This window comes from Spermophilus citellus, assembly GCF_964194105.1.
Source record: "Spermophilus citellus genome assembly, chromosome: 16".
Classification (NCBI taxonomy): domain Eukaryota; kingdom Metazoa; phylum Chordata; class Mammalia; order Rodentia; family Sciuridae; genus Spermophilus; species Spermophilus citellus.
This window is the reverse complement of record NC_138196.1, coordinates 51,011,785-51,039,473: the sequence shown is the minus strand read 5'-3', so window position 1 is coordinate 51,039,473 and position 27,689 is coordinate 51,011,785. Positions and strand designations below refer to the sequence as shown.

The 27,689-nt window shown below is 36.7% G+C and overlaps 1 protein-coding gene across 2 annotated transcripts; it reads left to right on the top strand.

Moving 5' to 3' along the window:
• Window positions 1-3,103: 3,103 nt before the first annotated feature.
• On the top strand, window positions 3,104-21,738 carry TLR3 (toll like receptor 3). 2 transcript variants are annotated; one of them, XM_081269577.1, is made up of 8 exons: window positions 3,104-3,281; window positions 4,846-4,925; window positions 5,042-5,107; window positions 13,158-13,299; window positions 13,511-13,958; window positions 15,471-15,662; window positions 18,079-19,931; window positions 20,156-21,738. In XM_081269577.1, exons 5-8 carry the CDS (start codon window positions 13,515-13,517, stop codon window positions 20,382-20,384), a joined length of 2,718 nt encoding a protein of 905 aa, XP_081125703.1. In that variant the 5' UTR covers window positions 3,104-3,281; window positions 4,846-4,925; window positions 5,042-5,107; window positions 13,158-13,299; window positions 13,511-13,514; the 3' UTR covers window positions 20,385-21,738. The 2 variants fall into 2 exon arrangements, with proteins under 2 accessions (XP_081125703.1, XP_081125704.1); XM_081269578.1 differs by lacking the exon at window positions 3,104-3,281 and adding an exon at window positions 3,364-3,435.
• The last annotated feature ends 5,951 nt before the right edge of the window (window positions 21,739-27,689 follow it).

The window sequence follows — 27,689 nt, the reverse complement described above, 5'->3', positions numbered from 1 at the left end:
ATATTAACGTGACTTTTCAAATAGATGCATTGAGAAAAAAGTCTCCTATTTGCCCCACAATTTCAATTCTCTATGTGGTCAAAAGCTGAAATGATATAATTTTTTTAATTGATGCTTTTTTTTTAAGTACTGGGGATTAAACTCAGGGGTACTTGACCACTGAACCACATCCCTAGCTCTATTTTGTATTTTATTTAGAGACAAGTACTCACTGAATTGCTGAGCGCCTCACTTTTGCTGAGGGTGGCTTTGAAGTCGAAATCCTCCTGCCTCAACCTCCCAAGCAGCTGGGATTAGAGGCATGCACCACTGCACTTGGCTGCAATGATATAATTTTGATGTCTAGTTTAATCCATATGGAAGATTGTAAAGATTGTTCCATAGAGTCTTCTGCAATGTAGTATTGCAGATGTTAATAATGACAATAATGAAAAGGGTAATCAAGTCCTCCTTTATAAAGCTCATAATTAAGAGGTTCTCACTAGATATATATTACCCTTAATTATAAAAAATTATTTGCCTATAATTAAACTGTTTTAAAATGTTATTTAAAAATAGTTACTGTTTTATAATTATTATTTAATAATTATTTTTAGTAGCAGGCAGAAGATACCAATGTCCTTGTAGTTTAACAAATATATAAATGGTAAATTATTATTTATCACTTCCTGTATCTATAAATTTCTATTTTCTCAAGCTATTTTTCCAAACTCTATGTACACATTATCTTATAAAATTCTCATATAAAAAGAATCCCATCAGTTAAAGAATGGAATTTATTGTATATTTAAAGGAATTTGGCTTCTAGAATTCAGTAGATCTGCTGCAAATACTGTAGCTTCACAATCACTTTGAGACTGGCTGATGTATAATGCTGTAAAGTGTCAGTAAACACTGGATTTGTTATTTTATACTCGTGAGCATATAGCACATTTTTTATTTAATTCTCTTATAAAGGGAAAAATAAAAATTTTTACTGCAACACTTACTGCCATATTCCTAAATGAGTTAGTGCATGATTAAGAAATGTACATTGGATAGAAAGTGACCTGTGTTGTATTTAGAAAAGAGCAAGAATTGAGTACTAAGAACACCTGGATTTTAACTAGCATTAAGTCTAAACCTGAGGTGGGGTTGTGACTCAGCAATAGCAGGCTCGCTGGCCTAGCATATGAGAGGCCCTGGGTTCGAACCTCAGCACCACATAAAAATAAATAAATAAAATAAAGGCATTATGTCCAACCACAACTAGAAAATTTTTTAAAAGTCTAAATCAATTATTGCATTATGAAACCATTAATAAAAATTATTTATTGAAAGACATTTGCTAGGCAACCAACTTTATGAAAAATCTAACCCATATAAGGAAACATAAGACATAATAGATAGGTGTGAAAGGTTACGGAGGAAATGTGTTGGATTTATCTAATGAAACATTCTATACCAGTCCAAATTATTTTTGAGTTAAAGCAACACGAGCATTCATTTGCTTTTCTGAAATTTTGGTAGGACTTATTGAGGAGTCCTGTTTCTGTTCCATTTGACATTACTGGGGTAACTCAATTGGAATCAGAAGTTCTGTTCTCAACTTGACTTGCTCATATTTCTAGCAAGCTGAAGCTAGTTGTCTTCTGGGAACTCAGTTGCAACTGTAGCTAGAGCCTCCATTCTTCCCCACATATCCTTTGCACAGGCTGAGTTCCCCAAAGGAAGCATATTAGAGAAGGTGTTCCAAGAAGATGAATTCCAATATATAAGTGTTTATCAGGCATTGGTAATCACGGTTGGCAGACTTACCTTCTTACTTTCTAATCCCCTATTGGCCCGAACTAGTCACATGACAAGCCCAGAGTCAGTGTAGGAGAAGACCTATAATGGTTGAATACTGAAAAGGAGCAGGGCTCATTGGAGGCGAAAGCAACAATCTACCATAGAAGGATGGCTAGAGCGTTATAATACAAAGAATGTACATGATTCTGCCTTAAAAGACCTCACAGAGATGAAATCTTTTAAAGACTATTGGTTTTATTGCATATTCCAGTGGGTAGATGTGGGTGACAATCGTTTACTCTGGATAGCTGCTTGTGGTATTATTTTATAGATGTTATAACTGAAAAATCAGAAAAGTGTGATCAAGAGCCCAGTAACTACAAAGTGGTTGAGTGAAGACTGAGTCAGAAGAGAATAATTTGCCAAGGTGAAACTTATTTCGTTTTTATCAATTCTGCAATCAATTCAAGTTATCTACATATTTCAAATTTCTGAGACTGTTTTATAAGTTGTTTGCATAAAGAACCATTGTGGTAACATGTGTTAGGTCCTTAGGTAAATCACTCACCTCTTTAGGTTTCATTTTCCTCATTTCTCATAGAAGAATGTTAAATTAGATGTCCTCTACAGTTCCTTCTGCTTGTTATATTTTACTGTATAACAATCTGGTCATAAACATCATTGTACAACAGTAATAAAAGAGTGTGAGTTCATTCCTTGGAAGCACATTCCTTTCACTAATTGGAGTCACCAAAGCTAATTGAGAATGAAAGAGTGAGTGCATCTGAACTTTCTCTGGACACACCTATTTGATCTCTAACAAGTATCAACTAGAAAAGTGGACTGGAATGAGTTAGGACTGGCTCTTGGCTTTGTGACAGCCAGCTCTTTCTCTGTTGGGAAACTTGGTTTCCTCTTTGATCAAGAGGTTAAATTCTGCCTTGCTTATTTCACAGGTCGGCAAAAAAGATAAAGCACGATAAGCGAAGGGAAAGTGCTTTAGCTTCCCTCAGGGACTGAAGTTTCTTTTTCCATCCCTTTCACCCCACACTACTCAAATCGGACAGCGGTTGCCACAGTCTGCAAAAAGTAGAAGGATTCACTGCCAGTTTAAGACTTTATTCCTTAACTTCTGCAGTTCCAGCCCCGCCCAGAGGAAGCCCGGGTTCCCACCCTTTCAACTTTCTCCATCGTTAAATTCGTGATCATTTCAATGAAATCCAGGAGAGGATACCAGAATATTTTCAGATGAGACGTTTTTAAGAAGCAATTTACACTGCACCGAGATTGTCCTGGTTGTCCCCGCCGCCCCCCCTCCAGCCCTCCACTACCTTTGCCCTCTTTTGAATGCACCAAATACAAACGCCTTGTTGTATTTTTTTTTTTTTTAATTTAACTTCAGTTTCACTTTCGAGATGGCAGTAAGCTCACCACGCACTTTTCCCCGATGAAAAACGTCTGGATGTGAACTCATGAAAAACAAGGAACCGGCAGCCGTCATCAAAGGGAAGGTATATATTTTAAATTCTTTTGGGGGGTCAGGATTTCTCTTGCTGAGTAAAGTCAGAACTCACTTTGATTTTAACATTCATCAGTCTTTCTTTGGTGCTGGAAATCGTGTCAGAACCATTCAACAAGGAAAATGGAAGAAATGGGATGAGACAGGTATGGACAGAACTGTGTCATAAATCAGAATACAAATAATAGCAAAAAAATATCTAAGATAATATAACATTTTATGCAGCAATTTAAAAAAAATGTTTTTAAATTCTTTCTCTGTAACTCTGTACCTGGAAATACACATTAAGGAAGCTATGGAAGTCATTTTGCAATAGCTTTTTTTTTTTTTTTTAAGTCACACTTTAAAAAAACAATCACATTCTAGGAATTTAGAAAACTTTCTCCGTTTCTCAGTTTTGTTGACTGGAAAGGAGACAGGAGCTGGTCCTTTTCAATAATGAGCTTGAAAAAGAAAAAAACTCTTCAGGTGTTCCTAGGAGTACATAGATGGCTTTTATTTAATAATGGTAAATGAGATTTGGAAAGATGTTCAGATGTGTAGAAAGATCAGAAATTAGCATCAGCAATTGTGGGGTACTTAGGTGAAAATAGAGGCAGCCTTCAGTGGTATTAAAGTTCTGGCAATTCCAACTTTACAGTTGTGACTATGTGCTAGTATGTGTCTGCATATAGGTACCTGTGTATCAACTTAGAAAAAATATTGTAAAGTTTACAAACCAAACCATACCAACTCACCTGTAAATCGTAGTTAACTCCACATATCCTGGCTCCAGACTCCAGATCCTAACCATAATGCAATACTATCATCTATCAAAATGAAAAGTAATTTTATGCACCTTAAAAAAACTTCCCAAAATTGCAAGTCACCTTGAAATTTTTTTCTTTCTTTCCTTCATTTTTTTGTTTCTCTTGATCTCATTCAATAGCAACTAGTTATTCACTCTCATCTCATCCTTAAGCTGTATTTTTGTCTGATTTATTAAAGTGTGTCTTGCAATAATTTTTCCTTCAGGTTGAATGGTTATAATTCTATTTTGTTTTCTGGATGTTTTTGTTTTTTGGTTTTGTTTTGTTTTGTTGGTACTGAGGAGTAAACTCAAGAGTATTTAACCCCTGAGGCACATCCCCAGCCCTTTTTTGTATTTTATTTAGAGACAGGGTCTCAGTTGCTTAGGGCCTCAATAAATTGCTGAGACAGGCTTTGAATTTTTGATCCTCCTGCCTCAAGCACCCTAGCGACTGCTGGGATTACAGGCATGTGCCACCTGCCCAGCAGGTTCATGGCAAATGTCTGTCTGTGCCCAGCAAGTTCATGGCCACTGTGCCCGGCAGATTACATGGTTATAAGCTTAGTGAATCTTTGCCAATCTCAAAATACCACTTCCTTTTCTTTCATTGTTCAGCTGGTCATGAAATTTAGATTCAAGATAATTTCCCCTAACATTTTGAAAGTTTATTTGTATTGTTTTCTAGTGGTTTGTGTGACTGATGAAGAGTTTTATACCAATCAGATCTCTTTCCTTTGGAAGTAATCTATTATCTCTCTCCTTACAGGACTTTTTGGTGAATGGTCACAATTCTGAAATTTTGCAAGATCCTTTCCATGTATTTTCATGTATCCTGCTTATCACTTGGTAAGTGTTTCCCTTCAGATGAAGTGTGTTTTCAGATCTGGGAAGGTCTTTATCATTTAGAGACATACTTTGTAAATGCAATAGTCCTTCTAGGTAATTCTGATCTCTATCTACAGCTGGTCCAGAGGAATAAATGTCTCCTGAACAAGAAGAATACATTGCAGGACTGTACCTCTGAGTAGGTAGGTAGAAGTAGTAAGTCCTTATGGTACTAGGAGAGGAGATGTTGGGGAGAATCTCAGACAGGTGAGCTGGGGGGAGTGGGTCCCTCATTTCCAGAATGTATCCTTTCAGCCCCACATTCTTCATGCCCCTGAACAAATTGGTAACATGCATCCTTTGTACCCAAGGTCATGATGTTCTTCAAAACCTTTGGATATAAAAATTATGTGCAGCTTTAAATATTTAATGCCAGTATTATAAAGGCTTGAAAGGCTGGGATATTCATTTATAAAAGCTATTTATTTCCCCTGAGAACTATACTAAAATATCAGTAAAACTTATTAGTGTAATTCCTAAATACTCAGACTAGTTCTATTTTTCTAGAATTAGTCACTGATTAGTATTTTATTCTCTGAAATTTACCTGGATTTATTCTTGTTTCATGAATTAGATCTTTTGGGAAATCAATTTAAATATTATTACCATTGATTCATTTCACACTCTGAGGATGCATTCCATTTTTTAAAAATATTCCAAAGTGAAAGTAGGTTGCTGATCATATCAGACTGTACTATGTTGGATATACATCCCACCAAAATAAGATAAGAGTGGTTTTCTTGAGCTGACTAAATCCCCATTGGAAAGCTATTTATTTAACAGGTATTTGTTTATATATGAAACAACTATGTTCCAGGCATTCTTGTAGGAACAGGCAATACTATATGGAATAAAAGCAACCATAGCCTCTACTATATCTTTACATTCTAGTGAGGAGGAATGATTAACAAGTAAATAATATTAGATAATTCTCATCAGCCACAGGATGGAAGTAGTGATTTGACAAAAGAAGAACAAAATGAGAGGATTGAAACTTCAGATTTCAAGACTTACTATAAAATTATATGAGCCATGCACTGTGTATACTTGTAATCCCAGCAGCTCTGAGGCTGAGGCAGGAGGATCACGAGTTCAAAGCCAGCCTCTGCAACTTAGTCATGCTAAGCAACTCAGTGAGAGCCTGTCTCTAAAGTCTCTAAATAAAATACAAAAAAGGGCTGGGACATGGCTCAGTGCTTAAGTGCCCCTGGGTTCAATTCCCAATACCAAAAAAAAAAAAAAAAAAAAAAAGATTTTAGTCATCGAAACAGTGTGGTGTTGACATAAAAACTGACAAAGTAAAAGAGAGCCGAGAGCCCAGGAATAGACCCACACTGAGGTGTTTGGTTTTTAAGAAAGGCACAGAAGCAATGCAGGAGCAAGAAGGAAAAGTCTTTTTAAAACTATCGTCTAACTGGATATACACATGAAAAAAAATGAACCTGACATCTGCTTCACTCCATACATGAAAATTAATTTATCAGAAATCACAGAATTTCACATGAAAGCTAAAATGGTAATTTTCTTTTTTTTTGGGGGGGGGTGGTATCAGGGATTGAATTTAGGGACAGTCAACCATTGAGCCACATCCCCAGCCCTATTTTGTATTTTATTTAGAGACAGGGTCTCACTGAGTTGCTTAGTACCTTGTTTTGCTGAGATTGGCTTTGAACTGGAGATCCTCCTGCTTCAGCTTTCTGAGCTGCTGCAGTTATAGGCGAGTGCCACCATGCCTGGACAAAAATCATAATTTTTTAAAGAAGAATATCTTAAAAATTTGGGAGTAAGAGTTGCTTAAGACCCAGAAAGCAATAAAAATAGAAGAAAAAATGTTAAATTCGACTTCATCATAATTGAGAAGACATTCACAAAATAAGGAAGCAAGCCACAAACTGGAAGAAAATGTCATGAAAATATGAATCTGACAAAGGACTGATATCCAGATATATAAAAAAGTTGATAGCAATACTAAAAGCAAAACAACCTAATTAATAAATGAACATAATCTTTGCGTGTACAATAGTATATATGGACAATAAGCACAAGGGGATTTTTAGATGTGATTAGTCAGCAGGAAAATGCAAATTAAAAATTAGTTACCTATGGATACATACTCACAAGGACACAAGGAAGATAAAATGAAAGGAGTAATAGTATCAAATGTTCATACCAATTGGCCCAAACATCCAATTCTAAGTACTTATACAAAAGATACAGAACACATATGTCTATGAAGATGTGTACAAGAATGTTTGTGACAAATTTTATTCACAATGGTGAGAAATTTTAAGCAATCCAGGCATCTTATTATATAAGCATGGATAAAGTATGCTACTCAATTAAAAAAGTGAAAGAAAAAAATATATAGTACTTCCTCTTTATCTTCGATTTCTCTCTCTATAGTTACCATTATCCATGGCCAACTGTAGTCTGAAAACATTAAATGGAGAATTCTAGAAATAAATAATTTGAAAGTTTTAAATTCTTACCAAGTAGCATAATGAGTAGCATAATGAAATTTCATGCTATCTCACTCAGTACCATCGGGGACATGAATCATTACTTTGTCTCATGTATCCATGGTGTATAGGCTACTCACCCATTAGTGACTTAATACTTGTCTTGGTTATCAGATTTTCTGTCACAGTATCACAATGCTTATTTTCAAGTAAACTTGATTTTACTTAATGATATCAAAATGCAAGAATAGTAATACTGGCAATTTTATTTAAAAATTTATTAAATGTCCCCAGCTTAAAGCATTTTTTACTTTATGAAGGTATGAAAGCAATGCACATTCAGTAGAAACTAATTTGCTGCAGTCCGGCTGCAGCAAAATAACCAAGGGGGGGGGGGAGGTGACGAAGAACTTGTGTACATTGATACAGCGGGAGTGGGAGCCGTTTATTGTAGGACAACAGAGGTATTTATACATTCCACACAGCTTATCTTAATTAACATAAACTAGATACAGTAGTCAACCAATAAGGAATCTCCACACTTAATGGCTCGCTGGCGTTACTTCATAAACCACTCCCTCTGGCATTTTGCCAGGCGCCATCTTAACTTGTTTACAGACCCTAACATTTCTCTGGCAAAATGCCAGGTGCCATCCTGACTTGTTTACAGATTCTAACACTAATTAATTTTGAATTTGATCTCATCTGGGTTAACATTATATAATACAATAATCTATTGAAATGCTGAGCAGTAGCAGCAAGCTGCAGCTCCCAGTCAGCCACATAATCATGTTAATAATCAATATTCTATAGTGTACTGTGTTGCTAAGCTATGATGTTCAGTAAGATACGTGTATTTAAAAGTGCTTTTTACTTTTAGTATTTTCAACTTACAATGGGTTTATTGGAATATAATCTCATTGTAAGTTAAGGAGCATCTGTATATTGTTATAATTGTTCTATTTTATTGTTAGTTATTGTTGTTCGTTTCTCACAGTGCCTAATTTGTAAACTATGCTTTATTATAGGTTTGTATGTGTAGGAAAAAATGTGACATCCAGAGAGTTTGATATTATCTGTGGTATCAGATGACCACTGGGGTTTTTGGAATATGTTCATAGATAAAGGAAGACGACTTACAGAAATAATAAATGTGGATAAATTTGAAAACTAATATGCTGAGTGAAAGAAAACATACGAAAGAGAATGAATATGATGTGTGTAAGACGCAGAAAACGAATGGATAGTGGGAAAAAGAACAGTGCCTACCTCTAGGAAGTAAGAGTGGGAACAAAAATAAAATAAAATAAATGAGGAGACTGTAGGGTTTGCACTGCACAGATGTATGCATTCGTCAGAACTCAGAGGATATACACTGAATATTTGTGTATTTCATTAAATGTGAATCCTACATCTGAAGAACAACTCTATAAACAAGAAACACTGTAGTTAAGAATGTACATGTTTGTGAAGTGATGATGGATGAATGAGGAGATATATGATAACACAAGCATGGTCCCTATAATGTTATTGAATGGTGCTGTATATTTTGATTTTAAAATGTCAATATCAATACAATGGACAAAAAAATTAACTGTGATATATCTAATAGCAATGAGAATGAACAAATGCTATTATTATGGGACCTTTGTGTTCTTTTAAGAATTAATGCTGCCCATAAATATGACAAGAGTGTAGCAGAGCTTGGTAAGCTGAATGAAAAAGATGTCACCCTGTGCCTCTCAGCAAGTGACTATGGAATGATCAAGGCAACGTGCTATGAGACATATGTGTGTGTGTGTGTGTGTGTGTGTGTATTCCCCCCCCACTTGTAATTAATGACTTCTTCAGAATGATGTCTATATACTATAGTTTTTTCTATACATACATACCTGTGATAAAATTTAATACATAACTTAGGCACAATAAGAGACTAATAAAAATAGCTAATAACAAAACAGAACAATTATAACACCACTCTGTAATAAAAGTCATGTTAGTGTGCTCAGTCTCTAAAATGTCTTAATTCCTCATTCCTCATTGTGATATTTTTATATCGTGGTTTGCCACAAGTAACTGAAACTTCAGAGGGTGAAACTGTGGCTAAGGAAAGATGAGTATAATGCATTAAGCTCATTAACATGTACTACACAGCAGCTGAACTTTTGTATAGGAAATAACAAAGTTCTTGCTTTGGGGAAGGAGGGGGTGATGACTGGAGAGGATCATGAGGCTTCTTGGGTGTCATAATCCTTTTTTTCTTGATCCAAGTGTTGATTACATGGACATGCTTATTTTGTGAATATTCATCAGCTTTTACTTTTGTGATTTGTGAGCTGTTCTGTATATATTTAAAATATAATTGCTAAAATCTAAACAAACAAACAAAAAACCCACAGTGTTGATCCTGGTGTGCAAAAGCTGAGCTCAGGTCTAGGCACATAGAACAAAAGACAAAAAGAAAGGAAATATAAAATTTATGTATGCAGAGGATACACAGGAGGGTTATTGTCTAAGTAAATGTAGTTACTAAGAAGAGAATATAGGAAAGTAGGAAAGGAAATGATTCAAGTAATAATAGAAAAAAGAAATTATAGAAGTTTAAGGAAAACATGAAACTTCACATTGAAATACTGTAGAGCTTATAAGCTATGTTTTAAAGAAAAGACAGTTTGAAATTTTATATTACTGAAGATAAAGACAATAAAAAAATTTTATAGTGAAAAACAGAAATGCAATAAAGATGTCCTTTATGTTAAGGAAGGAAAATCAGATGGGCATCATCAGACTTCTTACCATCCTGGACACTGGAAGGCAGTGAAATAATGCCTTTATAATTGTGCATCAAAACTTCATATAGCCTATACATCAAAATCGCTGAAGACAAAAGGAACAAAAGCAAGACAGAGGTGTCAGTAGAAGAACTTCTCAAGGAGGTATTTCAGTCAGAAAAAAATATTTCAAGAGAAAATATACTTAAATCCATAAGAGAGTGACATCAACCCAAGAGTGCAGTGCAATAGAGTTTGTGATGACAGCCATGCAGCAAGCTATATGTATCCATCCATCCATCCATCAGTCCACCTCTCCACCCATCCATCCACCCACCCACCCTCCCCCCCACCCATCCATCCACCCACCCACCCAACCACCCCTCTACCCATCCATCCACCCTCCCACCCTCCCCTCCACCCATCCATTCACCCACCCTCCCACCCTCCCCTCCACCCATCCATTCATCCACCCTCCCACCCTCCCCTCCACCCATCCATTCACCCACCCAACCACCCCTCCACCCATCCATCTACCCACCCACTTACCCCTCCACCCATCCATCCACACACCCACTTACCCCTCCACCCATCCATCCACACACCCACTTACCCCTCCACCCATCCAATCCACACACCCACTTACCCCTCCACCCATCCACCCACCCACCCATCCATCCACCCACCCACCTACCCATCCATCCATCCATTTACCCATTTATTCAAACTGGTGATTCAGCATGTGATTAAGAGGGTAGATGAGTGCTTACTTTAACAAGACTTAAACAGGGGTAATGATAGACTTTAAGGAAGTCAAGTTTCAAACAGCGAACTAAAGAAGACATTATTCCGAAGAATTGGTTAGTTAAAACGGGGAATAATCCATGTTGCCTTCATCATTGTAGGGTCATCTGCTAAGAGGCATAAGGTGACATCTTTTGCACTCAACTCACTGTACACTTCTGCATTTCTGTTTTATTTATGGGCAGTATTTATTCTTTAAAAACTGTATTGAGTGCAAAGATCCCATAAATTAAAATCTTACTTCCTTTCATCTCTATGTGTAAAGCTGTGATTGGTAATTTAGGCTCCTTAAAGCACCCATTTAAAACATCAAATGGGATTTATTTCATTTATAAGAATCACCAGTAAAAATATAAAAGTAGTTATGTAATTTTTCATGAGAAATATTATTTATTCACTATATAAATATTATCATTAAAACTTCCAAAGCCCTTTGGATTTTGTTGATGTTATACTAGCAAATACCAAGTGACCCATGGATGCCTCACAACCCAGGATGTTTTTTTCATTCTTTAACATGAAATTGAAAGCAGACCAGTTTGAAAGACATGGATCTCCTTGTAGGAAGAGTGATTGAAATTGTTCAGGGAGAACGCTGGTTGCTGCTCAACCTATGAAGGCAGCCAATGGTGTACTCTTCCCCTAATCCAAGGCCCAGTTAATAAGAAGCTTTTGGAATCCTTTTCACCATTCTTGAAGTTCTTTGAATTTCAGTGAGTTGACCATATTGGTGCTCTCTACTATTGCCTCCTTGTTTAGTGGTTAGTTGTGAAAATCTCATGATACATACTGTCTTTTTTGTAAGCTTTCTCTATAAAGTGACAATTTTATCAAATAGAACATAGTTGTAAAGTCGTAATTATCTATATAGAGATCATGAGATTATCACACTGATGTAATAGTATTAGAAATTACTATAATTTCTGCTTTATGCCAAGTACTCTTAGGCTATACTACTTCCTTTAATCCTCATAACACCCTATGAAGGAGAAAACTAAGACCTGAGAAATGAACTAATTTACCAAAGGCTACAAAGCAGAGGCCCCAAGAACAGAATGCAGTTGAGGTAACTCCAGGATCTGTCCTCTTAACCTTTATGTTTCTCTGAGTTTTACTGAAGCTACAATAAATATATAATTATATAGTTGTAAACGACATTTGTTAACTTTAGGTTTTTCAAATTAATCTAGACTAAGTATTGCATGCTTAGTCATACTTTCAGGATGAATGCTAACATTTCTTATGACAATATCAAGCAATGGTATAGCTGACAGTTTTAGGAAATGTAAGGATGGAAGAAATGTGGAGAAAACACAAGAGTGTGCATTTCTTGTATCACAAAATGATGTCCCAGGAGATTTTTGTGTAAAGCTGGTTGCATAAGAAATATAATTCTAGGTATACTCTTCAAGATTATAAATATAACATTAAAATTTAAAACTAAAGAAAAGTTAGGAAGAGAATGAGGAAATAGTGTAATTAAATTTCTTAGTGGGAAAAAAAGTGCATAATTAAAGTCAGTAAAACCATGGATGCTCATTATGTTCTATGAGCCTGGAGGACATTACGTTAAGTGAAATAAGTCGGACACAGAAAAACAAATGCCTTATGTTTTCACTTTCACGTCAAAGCGAAAACAGTTGATTTCATGGAATTATAGACCATTGGTTGCCAGAGGCTGGAAAGGGTAGGGAGTGGAGTAGGGAGAGAGGGTGGTTAGCAAGTCCAAGGGTGGAGCTGGACAGCAGGAGTAATTTCAGACTTTCTATGTAGCTCAGTAGGATAATGGTGATTGACAATAAAGTAGTTGCATATTTCAAAATGGCTTGTAAAAAGGATTTTGAATATGTTCCACACAAAGAAATAATAAATGTTTGAGGTAATGGGTATGCCAGTTACTCTGATCTGAGTATTGAAATGTCACAGTTTTACCCTATAGATAGGTACAATTATTTTGTGTCAATAAAATAATTTTTATTTCACTAAAATAAAAATTTTGACTAAAATAAAGATTTTGACTAAAGTTGGCTGATTTATCATTTTAGATATAGTCTTCAAAATTATAAATGACACAATAGATTAAATAAAGTAAACAATCACTGAGGATAAATGGTGAACAGAATAAGGAAGGAGTATGATTATGTTCTCTGTTTTTATAGTGGGAAGTAAAGGCTCAACGTCATCGAAGATAAAAGGATAAGTTTATGAAGGGGATCATGAGAATTTAAAATAGAAACTGTCAAGAGAGCTTACTTTTGAAGATTGCAACTGGCGTGGAGGTACAGGACAAGAAAAGAGTTGGTATGTTTCTCTTTTTCATCTTTCTGTGCTATTTGAATTATTTCCGTGTGGTATACTACTTGTATAATATATAGCATAAAAGTCGTGGGTAAATAACATCATACATAGTCATGTTTTGGTTATGTATTTTACAAGGAATATACCAATGCATGTGAAAGCATGTATTAATAATGTTGTCCATTGTTTTTTTCATATTTCTTTAATTGGGCAGAATCATGAGGCTGCATTTACCTTATCATATCTACTTCTTCTGGGGACTGTGGCCCCATTGGATTCTGTGTACATCTTCCACCAACAAATGCACTGTGAGACATGAGGAAGCTGACTGCAGTCATCTAAAGTTGACTGAAATACCCAATGACCTCCCAGTAAACATAACCACATTGAACCTTTCCCATAACCAACTCAGAAGATTGCCACCTGCCAACTTTACAAGATATAGCCAACTTACCATCTTGGATGGAGGATTTAATAGCATTTCAAAATTCGAGCCAGAATTGTGCCAAAATCTCCCGTTGCTGAAAATTTTGAACCTCCAACACAATGAGCTATCTCACGTTTCTGATACAACGTTTGCCTTCTGCTTGAACTTGACGGAGCTCCATCTAAGGTCCAACTCAATCCAGAAAATTCAAAACAACCCTTTTAAAAACCAGAAGGTAAGGTGGGAATGACCATTTCTATCTCAGAAATGTGAAGTTACGCTGTCCAGTGTTAAGTTTTCAAGTCATTTATTCATGGCCTTACACTTCATGTCTAAGTATCAAGATAAGAGTAAGGAATGTGGTTTACCCAGTTGGGACTGGGGGGACTCATACGCAGATTTTGCCATTGGTTTTGAAGCTGTTTTCAAAATTATAATCTTAAATCAGTTTCAACCTTAATTTTAAAGAAATCTACCTCTTTTGCTTACTCCCAAAATATGGACTGAGATAGAAAAAGTAGGAGTCATCTAATAGGAAAGAAACATCGGATAGTTTCATGAGGATCCCAGAAAATAAATTCACAAAGCTGATGATTTAGTATCTAAGGTAATGAAAAAAAAATGTTGGGTCCAAATTCTGACTTTAAAAAAGCTAGTGAGTTGATATAATGATAAACACAATGTTCACTAAAAATTATCTACTTGTTATTGAAGGAATCTCCTCAAAGGATCAACGTTTCCAATAGCTACGACTTCTTTCTTTTCAGCACCTTTCTTGAATTTGAAATCTGTGAACTAATGTGTGTTTTTATCTATACTTCTGAAGCAATTTTTAAGTGTCTTCTTAAAACAAAGTCATTTTCTAGTCTTTTTGTTTTCTTCATATGCCTTATTAAAAAAAATGGAGCATACTACCTCCTTAGAGGCCAAGAGCAACATACAAATTTAAATACGCTGAGAAACCTTAATAAGGTGATTTGTTGACTAGCTATTCTAAATCTTTTCTTGTGCCTTCTTAAATTTTCTTGTGGATGAAATGTCTTTGGACACAAATACTTCAAAATCTGACTTAAGAAATTATTGACAAAAATGTTATTTTTCTTTTAAAAACATAAATAAAAGCCTTATTCTCTTTAATGGGGATTACATTAGATTTCTTTCCCTAATGGATACTATGTTTTTCTTTACCTTTTACCTGAGTTTGAAGTTAACATGTTCAAAAGTAAGATAGAATGATAAATACTCCCAATACTGAAAAAACAAATTTAATATTTCTGTGTTAGTTATGACCCCAAATTTATATAACTTCAAATATTTCTCAGCACAAAAATCTTTCTAGAATTTTATGGATGGCAAAGCTTTACACATGTTTATTAAAGTAAATGTTATTCTTTTTCTGTTATTTATTTTCAAGGTTAATGCATAAGACTGCATGTTAGATAAGCCACATGGATATTCCTTGTATCATAAATACTTATTGTAAATAAACTATGATTTTTTTCTATAATAAATAAATAAGCTTTTATTTTGGTAAGATAAATAAAGTGACTTTAAAGGAAGAAACAAATCCTTGCAACAATGGTGTTTTTAATCACCACCAATGTGGTTTATACTCCTATTACTGGTTCTCTATAAAACAATAGGTGACATTTTGATATTGAGATATTTTTGAGATTGACTTAAATTTAGAGGAGCTATTTTTAAAAGTGAGACTCTAACATATGTATTATTTTTCTTTTGTGCTCAGAATTTGATCGTATTAGACCTGTCTCATAATGGTTTATCATCAACAAAATTAGGAACTCAACTCCAACTGGAAAATCTCCAAGAGCTTATATTATCAAATAATAAAATTCGTGCTCTAAGAAGTGAAGAATTTGATTTCCTTGGCAATTCTTCTTTACAAAAATTAGAGTTGTCATCAAATCAAATTAAAGAGGTAAGAAGTAAAGTAAAGTTATTTTGTATTCTATATTTTAATCAGTATCATCTCTTCTGTGTCACACTAAGACGCTAAAGAATTCTGGAGGAAAAAAATTTTGTAACCTTCACAATATCTTCCAGAAATGCCGCAAACTTATTGCTTAGGGATGTTGGTACCATTGTCAAGACAGAGTTTTGGTAGTGGTTAGGAGATGAGGCTCTGCCACCAAACAGCACTGGGTTAAAATCCCCATGCCATTTTATTCTTTGACCTTGAGAAAATTACTGATATTATTTTCCTTACCTTTAAAATGGAAATAATATTCTCTATCTCACAAAATCCCTGAAAGAAATACAATAGTATAATGGCTAAGAGCACAGGTCTTAGAGTTGAGCCAGCTGTTCCTCTGTGTGGACTTTAATCTTTTAGTGATGTAATGGAAGCAAGTTATTCAATTTCTCTCTGCTTCAGTCTCCCAGCTTTCAAATTGGTATAAAAATAACTGTACTTCATAGAACCACATAGTAAAGAATTTAGTACAGTGCCTGTTGTATAGTAAGAGCTCAAGAAATGATAGCTTGCACTGTGTTTATAATATCCTTTAATGTAGTATTCTACTTAACTATTTCAGTTGAACTATTTTCATACACAGCTATGTCTGTATTTTACACATATTTTATACTTTTACAGGCTAAGGAAGATTGGAAGTTCTTAGCTAGAACAGCTTCTCAAAAGCTATATTATTTTTCAAATGAAAAGACTGTTCAAAATTATCCTGAGATGACAAGGAAATAATTTTGAGCAAGCCACTCATTTTATTCTTTAAATAGCATTTTTTAAATTGAAATGTATTGTCATCATCACATAAAATATATAAATAATAAGGGGTAATAAAAATGAATGCTAATAAAAATCACTCAGAAATCTATAATCAGAAACAAGCACTTAGCATTTGGGTATATTCATCATTATTATCCAAATAATTATGAGAAAAAAACAGCAACAACTAAAATTTACACAGTACCTAACAGAGTGCCAAGCACATGACAAATTATTTTTAAAATTTTATGTATATAATTGTTTTAATCAACTTACTCTGATGGTCGTTTTGCACAAGAGTAAACTGAGATGAAGAAAGGAAAAGTGACATATCCAGGGTCCTTCAGAACCCAGCTGATTATAGAGCTGGGTTCCTGGCACTGTGACCAGAGCCCATGTTCCCACCAGCTGTGCTACATTGCCTCCTGAGGGTAAGAATGCTTCCTGCTCTTTAAAGTTAGTGTCATGTCTTGCACATCTCCCATGCAATTAAGAATTGTTCAAAAATTTAATTTTAATGGTGACAAAATAAAGCTACCACGTAGATGTATCGTATTGAATTTAACAATTAATAATTCATTTAATTTAATCATTCCTGCTTTGCATTCTAATTTCTGTCATTTTCGAGGAAGCACGCTTTCTTTCACGTTTTTCCTCTATCACCCAAACCTCTCACAAGTAACACATTAGCAATCAGATTGCTCTGGCTCCCCTGGTGGGTTTAACTGCCAGGGACTCATACAGTCCTCTCTGGATCCCTTGTCTCCCTCCTTCTCATCTCATGGCCCAGCACTGAGTCCCCAAACAGACAAGGTTTCTGATAGGAAGTGGGAGCAGGCAGAAGGGAGTCAGAAACAGTATAGTAAAATAAAGTCAGGAGAAAACCTGGGTAGAAAACCTGAAAGGTAGCTGGAACCCAGCGGTCAGAAGGGAAAGTGTGTGTCGCTGTTTCATGATAAAAGCTGTCCGTTATTTCCCTCCATAACGTTCACTGACAGGCTGTCACCAAGATAAAGGCAGGATCTGCCCCAGGGGTGACTTCACAGAGATTTCATTAGTTACAGTTGTATCAGTAGGATAAAGTAAAAAAAAAAAAGTACCACGAGTCTCGAATAGGAGATCTGGGACAACCCCCTGAAGAAGTGGCATCTAAACTGAGCTCTGAACACTGAAGAGAAGTGGCCAGTGGCCTGGGGAGGTGGGAGGCTGAAGCAAGTGGATGGTACAGGGACAGAGTCAGGAAAAAGCTCTGAGGAATGGAGAGAGATGCCTTGCCCAAGGGAATGTAGTGAAAGGGGAAGGGAGACCCAATAAAGAACCACATTTAAGTTTTCCAAGGGTCACACAGAGCCTTTTTTTTTTTTTAGGGGATTGAACGCAGGGGCAATCAACCACTGAGCCACATCCTCAGCCCTATTTTGTATTTTATTTAGAGACAGAGTCTCGCTGAGTTGTTTAGTGCCTCGCTTTTGCTGAAGCTGGTTTTGAATGCATGATCCTCCTGCCTCAGTCTCCTGATCTGCTGGGATTACAGGCATGCGCCACCTTGCCCAGCTTAGAGCCTATTCATAGATTGTGGTGGTGATTAACCTTTTCCCCTCTCCATCTTTAGTTCTCTCCAGGATGTTTTCACGCAATTGGAAAACTGTTTGGCCTCTCCTTGAACAATGTCCAACTGGGCCCCAGTCTCACAGAGAAGCTGTGTTTGGAATTATCAAGCACGAGCATCCAGAATCTCTCTCTGAGTAACATCCAGTTGTACAGAACCAGCAACCTGACATTCTCTGGACTCAAACAGACAAATCTCACCATGCTCAATCTTTCCCACAACAACTTAAATGTGATGGGTAACAATTCCTTTGCTTGGCTTTTGCATCTGAAATATTTCTTCCTGGAGTACAATAATATACAGCATTTGTCTTCTCACTCCTTTTATGGACTTTCCAATGTGAGATACCTGAATTTGAAGCGATCTTTTACTAAACAAGGTATTTCCTTTGCTTCGCTTCCCCAGATTGATGACTTTTCCTTTCAGTGGCTAAAATGTTTGGAGTACCTTAATATGGAAGATAACAACCTTCCTGGCATCAAAAGCAATATGTTCACTGGATTGGTAAATCTGAGATACTTAATTCTATCCAACTCTTTCACAAGTTTGCAAACTCTAACCAATGAAACGTTTTCATCACTTGCTCATTCTCCTTTACTCTTGTTTAACTTAACCAAAAACAAAATCTCAAAAATAGAGAGTGGTGCTTTCTCTTGGTTGGGCCACCTACAGGTGCTTGACCTTGGCCTTAATGAAATCGGGCAAGAACTCACAGGCCAGGAATGGAGAGGTCTAGAAAATATTTATGAAATCTACCTTTCCTACAACAAATACCTACAACTGACTAGCAACTCCTTTGCTCTTGTTCCGAGCCTTCAACGACTTATGCTCCGGAGGGTGGCCCTGAGAAATCTAGAGAACTCCCCTTCACCTTTCAGCCCTCTTCATAACTTGACCATTCTGGATCTAAGCAACAACAACATAGCCAATATAAATGATGAACTACTGAAGGGTCTTGAGAAGCTAGAAATTCTGGATTTGCAGCATAACAATTTAGCACGGCTGTGGAAACATGAAAACCCTGGTGGTCCTGTTCATTTTCTGAAAGGTCTTTCTCACCTCCACATCCTGAATTTAGAGTCTAATGGCTTTGATGAAATCCCAGTCAAGATGTTCAAGGACTTATTTGAACTCAAAAGCATCAATTTGGGACTGAATAATTTAAATGTACTTCCACCGTCTGTCTTTGATGACCAGGTGTCTCTAAAGTTCCTGAACCTTCAGAAGAACCTCATAACATCAGTTGAAAAGAATGTGTTTGGGCCAGTTTTTAAGAACCTGAGTGATTTAGATATGAGCTTTAACCCATTTGATTGTACCTGTGAAAGTATTGCCTGGTTTGTTAACTGGATTAATCAGACCCATACTAACATCTCTGAGCTATCAAGGCATTACCTCTGCAACACTCCACCTCAATATCATGGATTCCAAGTGATGCTTTTTGATACATCATCCTGCAAAGACAGTGCCCCCTTTGAACTCCTGTTCATGATCAGTACCAGCATGATATTGATTTTTATCATTGTTGTACTACTTATCCACCTGGAGGGTTGGAGGATATCGTTTTATTGGAATGTTTCAGTACACCGAGTTCTTGGTTTCAAGGAAATAGATGGACAATCAGAGAAGTTTGAATATACAGCATATATAATTCATGCCCATAGAGATAGAGGTTGGGTCTGGGAATACTTCTCCTCAATGGAAGAAAAAGACCAATCTCTCAAATTTTGTCTGGAAGAAAGGGACTTTGAGGCAGGTGTCCTTGGACTTGAAGCAATTGTTAATAGCATTAAAAGGAGCAGAAAAATTATTTTTGTTATTACACAGCATCTATTAAAAGATCCATTATGCAAAAGGTAGGTAAACATTGTGAAATTTTAAATATGCACTTGTTTTTCAATTAAACTTTCTAGTATTACTACTTAACAGCTCAAAGAATTTTGAAAATAAAACTTTTAAGAACCCTGATTTTTAGTGGCAGATTGAAGCAGATTCCAGAAACAATCTCCAATTGTTGAACTTTTGGCTGTTCGAAACTGTATATTGATTATTTAACTTATTTATTTATTATTTTGCTTAGATTCAAGGTACACCATGCAGTTCAGCAAGCAATTGAACAAAATCTGGATTCCATTATATTGATTTTTCTTGAGGAGATTCCGGATTATAAACTAAACCATACACTCTGTTTGCGAAGAGGAATGTTTAAATCTCACTGCATCTTGAACTGGCCAGTTCAGAGAGAACGGATAAATGCCTTTCATCATAAATTGCAAGTAGCGCTTGGATCCCGAAATTTAGTGCATTAAGTTTATTTAGAGATTAAATTATGTAAAGGGTAGTTTTTCAATTTAAAAAGTCCCATGGTAAATTTAAGTTTTACTAGAAAGTAATCTGGTACAGGTGATGGTGTTACATCACAGTTCTAGCTCTTCCATGGAAATGTATTTCCCTGTTTCAGGCCTCATGTGGAGAGCTGCTTGATCTAACCCAAATAAACCCCTAATAAGCACCTTCCCTACAAATGAAGGCACAGTCGGTTATTGAGACCCATCACAACTTGAAATCATTTAAAAATAGTCCTCACTTTTAAGAAAGTTAAAGTTTTGTGTGGTTTTGAAATAATTAATGTTGGATACACTTTGAAAGATATTTGTTTTAATGAGCTTAAGGCTATTTCAATTGCAAAAGAGTAAAAGTTTAGAAAAGCTTAGTTACATTAATTTTTCAGTTGAAAAACTTTGTATTTGAGTATACCACTATTAATTTTATTCAATGTGAAAAACCCCTTTAAATTTGCATAGCCAACGGGAAGAAATCTCTTACAATTGAGTTTGGGAAAATTCATGAAATAAATATTGCAAGAAATAGTTACTTGTATTTTTCCAATGCATGGGTTTCTGCTCCAGGAGAGTAGAAACAATACTATTACTTAAAAATAGCATAGAAAGGCTTACTTCCTGTTAGTCAGTAAGGAGATTGGCTTTGTGGAAAACAAAGAATTTTCTTCCCTAGTCACAGACTCAGGAGATGATGCTGGTCAAATCACTTGGTCCTACTGGGATTCTTTGATTCCCAATCTTGAAAATGATGATGACAAATAAGAAGTTACTGATGATGAGTATGGTATAGTATATTTACATGGAATGTACTATTGCACCATAAGATAATATGCTGTATGTGAGTTAGTCCCTAACTATCTAGAAAGAGTATTATTTTAAGTTTTATTTTTGTTTTACAATAAAACAAAAAAATCTAGTCTTGTTTTATAATGAAAGAGTCTAGTTATTAGAAATAGGTGTGACAAGCTTTTTGGAATATTCATAGTTCTGGTATTCAAATGTAGGAAAGAATCAAAGTTATAATGCTAATTTCTGCACTTGAAATGCTCTTTTGTCTGTGGAAGTTAGGAAGCATCTAAGCTGTCCCATTTTGATTTAAATACATTAGTATTCTCAGGACTAAATTCACATGAACTTGGAATAAATAACACAGCACTGCTGGTTCTGAGAGTGTAGAATTTAAGCGTATGAAGGAATGATTTTACTTTCACATTATTTGCCAGCCTAACACCTCAGACACTTGTTTTATAGCATTTTAGATAAGATTTGTTTTTAACCAATATAATCCTGTTTTATTTTTACATCATAAGATAAAAATCACAAATCCTTGTTTTCTTAATACACTTTGTATGTTTTGTATCAAAATTCATAGTTCTTCATTAAAATATTTCTAAATAAATTATTTTTATAAATTATTTGTTGATTTGTGAAAAGCAGGGGAGGAAATAATTTTGCTCTGATTTTCTTGTGTACTTATAGGATAGTTGATCAAATGGCACAATTTAAATTGACTTCAAATGCAATTTTTTTATCAAGTTGCTTTAATATTTAAGAGGTTAAGATACCCAAAGAATAACTTGTTTAAATGGATACAGAGGAAACTAACAAAAGGTGTAAACCTAACTTGTATTCGACCCACACAGGAAGCAACATTCTCAACTTCTGTAGGATGCCTTTAATTGTTCTCAGGGGGAGTCCTTGTCCCTTGGGGTCAAGAAAAGGGAATTGCAGAAAAGGATGTTTGTCTGACCTCCTGTTTACTTGCCACAGTGACTTGCCTTGTTTGAATGGTCTCTGGTGCCACCATGTAATCTGATCACTCCAAGGCCTTCCTGTTTTTCATTTTGCAAAAGGAAACCCAATCTGAGTCAACCTTGAGTTTAAAATAAATCTCAGTATCCAAGTTTTACCTGAAAATTATACCTTTCAGATTGTGATAGATTGTTTGTAAAGGGGACACCCTGATAAATGACAGTGACCATTAGAATATAAAGATACTTCAAACCTAGGTGTATTTCTTGCAATCTATAGAAACAAAACAAATTGATGATTGAGTGGGCCTAGGGACAGGTGTGATGAGTTACTGTAATAGGCTCAAGAGATCTTTTTAGGGTATTGAAAATGTTCTAAAATTGGAATGACTGTGCAACTATGTAAGTTTACTGAAAATCATTGAATTGTATAGTATAAACAGGTGGCTTATGCCTTGTGAATTATGTATTTATAAAGAAACTTTAAGAAAGTTTTAACTTTAAGAACACTAACTTAGAAATAGTGTTCACTGAGAAGCTGCATATGCCTATCCCTTTTGTATAAAAGGATGAGATAAGTTACAGAAAATGGAACAGAGGAGTTAGGGTAGGAAGTGATCCTCCTTGGTGAATGTAGACAGCACAATGTTCCATAGAATAGAGTCAGATACTTCAAAGGTGGGTGGGATTTTGAGGAAAGAGAGAGAGGGCACAATGAGTAGTAAGAGGGAAAGTAGGGAGGGAGATGTGAACTGGTTATTGGGAGTTAGAAGGAATGCTGAAGAGGATGGAGCCATGCTATGGAAGGAATGGCAGAGGCATTTAAATTGAATGAATTGAGGTGTTCTGGAGTTGTGAGTTGCAATTGGTAAAACCAGGCATTATAATCATATTCTCTCCTGGAACTTATGACTTAGATTTAGCTAAGTGATAACGAGTTGTATAGAGGAATATAGCTTATCATTTCATATCCAACCCACCAGGTTGACTCTCATATAACAAAGAGGTTTTGAAGCACTTGACTTTTTTCAATAAACATAGACACTCCTGACCCACACAACATTTTAGTCGATGATGAACTATGTATATACAACAATAGTTCCATCATATTATATTGCCTAGTGATGTCATAGCCATCTCAGCTTGCATAAATACACTCTATGATGTTTGTAAGACAATATTTCCTGAGGACAGATTTCTGAGAACAACCCCATCACACTGTATCCATGGCTGTACATCTATGCTAAGGTAATAAAGCATGCCAATCAACTGATCATTAGCTACTGAGTACAGTAGGTTGTATATAAGCCACTCTCAGCTCTTATAATTCCTCTAACATTGATCCATCTTCCTGTTTAAGGAAGACACTGGTTCTGTTTTCTGACTTCTCCCTACCAGTGTAGCAAACCATCCTATGTGTGCATTGGACAGAAATCTTCAAACTTTTCTTTCTTTCTTTCTTTCTTTCTTTCTTTCTTTCTTTCTTTCTTTCTTTCTTTCTTTCTTTCTTTCTTTCTTTCTACCAAGAATTAAACCCAGGGGCACTTAACCACTGAACCATATCCCCAGCCCTTTCTTGTATTTTATTTTGAGACAGGGTCTCCCTAAATTGCTGCAATTGGCTTTGAACTTGTGATCCTCCTGCCTCAGCCTTGCAAGTTGCTGGGATTACAGGCATGCGCTATTGCACCCATCTCAAGCTTTTCAATAAGGGACCTTTTCCAGTTTTGAATGAGAATTTCTGGAGAGTCAATGTCAACTCTCTTTGGTCCCAACACAGGACTAAACCAGTCGGGGTCACTCCAGGTGAACTGGGCTGGCACAAAATAATCACACAGAGACAGAGAAATATCTTTTTCTTTGGGTTCTGTGGTGGTTTCTCTGACCCAAGGCAGGCAAGAAAGTGAAAGGAGCACATGCTGAACCCTTTTACTGGGGAGAAGCCATTCAAATGAGGCAAGGGGTCAGGTTTCAGGGGATTGAGTCTAGCTTCCTGACATCTTGCTGTCAGCAGATTGACTGACATTTTGGAAGGCCATGCCCATCCCAGGTGTTGTGTGGGGATCATAGGCAGAGCCAGCAAAAAGGACACATAATATCACCAGCCCAAACAGGGAGGCAATGTCAGACCAGTCCACTTCTGTGCTCATAGTGCATACACACCCAGCCCATGGCTGGCTCGCCACATACACAGCTCCTGTCCAGAGTAGCTCCCGACACTCTTTTATCTTAGGTAAGTGCCCCAGAAAATAGACTCTGGGATGGAGATTTGCCTACAGCAGATTTGAGAGAAATGATCTTATTTATAGGGAGTAAAATAAACTGTGTCATGATAAGGATGAACCGTGTGCAAGTGCAGTTTGCAGGGGAGGCCTTGGCACACCCTTCAGGGAGCGCAGGAGCTGGAGGAGCCCAGAGTTGGTGCAAGCCTAGGCAAAAGAGCTGGACTGCTCTCTCTCCCATCACTGATGCAGGTGGCCCCAGAGAGGAAGTGTGACTGTGTGTGACCAAGACTGTGGTCAGAAGAAATTCTGAAGGAGGAACCCAGCTGTGAACCTTCAGATGCTAACACTATGAGAAACAGGTGCCTGGATCCTGAGATCCTGAGGGGGGATGTCCATGTTTCTCTCCAAACCACTACACCTTCTAAGTCATTTAAGAATTAAAATATGCAGCACTCAGACGGCTTCTTTTGGCACTTCTGCAAGCTTCCAACCTTTTGAATATTTTTTAAGTGAAGTCTTTTCCAGAATTTTGGGGGAAGAAATGACTTCACAAGAGCATGAACTAACTCTCTCTCTCTCTCTCTCTCTCTCTCTCTCTCTCTCTCTCTCTCTGGTTATTCTAACAGAGTTAATGGCCCCTAGACATAGACAACTAAGGAACACACCTGTAATTCAACCAATTTTGATTTCACTCATTGTACTGAGCGGGGAGACACATTATGGGGTATCTTAGTAAGAAGTTTCTTGAAAAAACCTAGTTGGGCTACAGATGGGTAATTGCAGGAAGAGAAATTAGAACATGGATAAAGTTGTAATTTCTTGAGAAATTACAACCTCTTAGCCAAGAGAAGAGCACTTATGGTTTTGGAAGGTGGTACAGTGACCTTCAAAATCATGAAGTGATCATGCTTTAATTTTACATGGTAGGGTAATCTTGTCTGGGATTGGTATTCTGTGAGGTTGTTTATGCCCAGTAGAATAACATAACCTACCCACAGGCTAGCTTCTGATGGTCAAGGTGTTTCTTAGAGAAATATCTTTTTGATCTAGTGAATATTTGATTTCAAGTGACAGAAACATAAGATCATTTAGGCAAAAAGGGTGAATATTTGTTGTATAACCTAACTGGGAAAAGATCAGGGGTTTATTCAGCTCTCAGGAGGAGCTAGAATAAGGGGCTTAAATATTACCACTCCTCTGTATGTGTTGGCATCTATAGTTTGTACTGCTGGAAACATGGTTGCCCATTGTTATAGTACATTTTATGTTGCTATCACAAAATACCAGATGCTGGGTAATTTTAAAGAAAAGAGGTTATTTATCTTTCAATTCTAGTTGTTGAGAAGTTCAAACAGTATGGCACCAGTACCTGACCAGAGCTCCCCTGTGTCACAACATGGTGGAAGAGTGAAAGGGGAGCTAAAAGCATGCACAATGAGCTAAGCATCTGGAGTGGCCTTGCTTTACAACAACCCAGTTCCAAGAGAATTAATTCAGTTACACAAAAACTGATTCACTCCCATGAGAAGGCATGAACCCATTCATGGTGGTGGAGCTCCCGTGACCTTCACTGGGCCTCATCTTTTAAAGGTCTGCCGTCTTAACACCATTACATTGGGGACCAAGCTTCTAATACATGAAGCTTTGGGAAACAAACCACATTGAAACCATAGCACACAGGATCTATGAGGCTACCATCTTACATCAACAAGGGACTATCTCTCTTTCCTAGTCCCAATTTCTAGAACCTCAAGAAAGGCCTCTGATTGGCTCAGCCTTGGATATGTGTCCATGTTTGTCTCCTGTGGTTGGTAGTATTCACTAGAACCCCATGGCTAGAATGACAGAAGGAACAGTCCTCCTAAGAGAATTAGTCCTATTTCTCAAGGGGTTGGGAGCAACCATGCAAGCAAAGCATGAGATGCATATTACTGGTTTGCTTGATAACCTGGACTTGGCAAGGTATTAACATAATAAACCTGATGATGTTATTCTTTCTTTTTCTCCCAATGCTCTTTTTTCCTTTTTAAATCCTGCCATTTGGATGAAACTTTATATTTATGACAGAGCTTTCCAGACACTTTTAGTACAAAGGGTGGCCTGGCTTCATGGTCACAGAACTCCAGTTTGGTATTTGTAACAAGCCCTAACTCTTGCCAGGCAAAGTTCGCCACCTCCCCAGCTGGGGCCCCATCAGCCTCTGGAAACTTTCCTGATGGAGGCAGCTTTGTTGGCTCTTTTCCTGGAGCCTCACTCCACCTGTTCTTCCACCTGCCACCTGATGCTCTGAGCACCTCCAGGATCTCGAGGGTTTAGAGCACAACAGAAAAGAGATACAAAGCACAGAGAAGGCTTTTCTTGGATGGCACAGGTATGAACTGGTGTCAGTAGCACAATGTTGAGTTGCTGGCTCCCCTTCTCCTAAGACCTTCCATCACTTCTTCAGAAACCCAGGACCTTCTTTCACAGTCTGGTTCATAGGCTGGATAAACTTCTAGTCAGCCACTCCCAATACAGATTCTACCAGGATCTGGCTAGAATAAAACGTGTTCAAAGCTTTCCATCACCCTGTCTCAACCCAGTTTTCCAAACTGGTCTCCCACCGTTGTTCTATACATCTCAGACATCAAGTCCTGTTCCTCAGTAGTCTTGCAACACCAGTCTTATAAACTAGCATCCTGCAAAAGGGCTCCCTGCCAAATAAGATGGGAAATACTGTATACTATCCTCCACTCTCAGAAATACACAATACATATCTGGATATTGGAAAGCTAAGATGCCTGGCAATAAAGAAATTTACTTAGCTTTTTATTATTGAGACATTTCCTATACCAATTTGATTATAGAATCCTTCTAATCATATAACTACTAACATTCTGCAGGTTTTGCATAACACACTTTTGAAAAAAATCTAAATAAACTAAATTATTCTAGTTCTCTTTACACTCCTTAAGAAACCTCTCTCCTTCATACCTTTGCCCACCTTAGGCTTCATATCTTATTCCTCACTGTCTTCTCTTCTACCTTTACACATATTTCTTAAAGTTCCAACTAAACACCATTTCTATTAGTAAATTGCTCTAGCCAGCATTGCAGCCTCTCCCTTCAGGCACTAGATGCAGATGTCCTTTTCTTTAGAATGGATGAAAGCATGTGGTTGGAAAGCCTAAATATATCACCAAAGAAATTAGTCAGTGGGGCAGGCACAGTGGCACATGCCTGTAATCCCAGCAGCTCAGGAGGCTGAGGGAGAAGGATTGTGAGTTCAAAACCAGCCTCAGCAAAAACGAGGCACT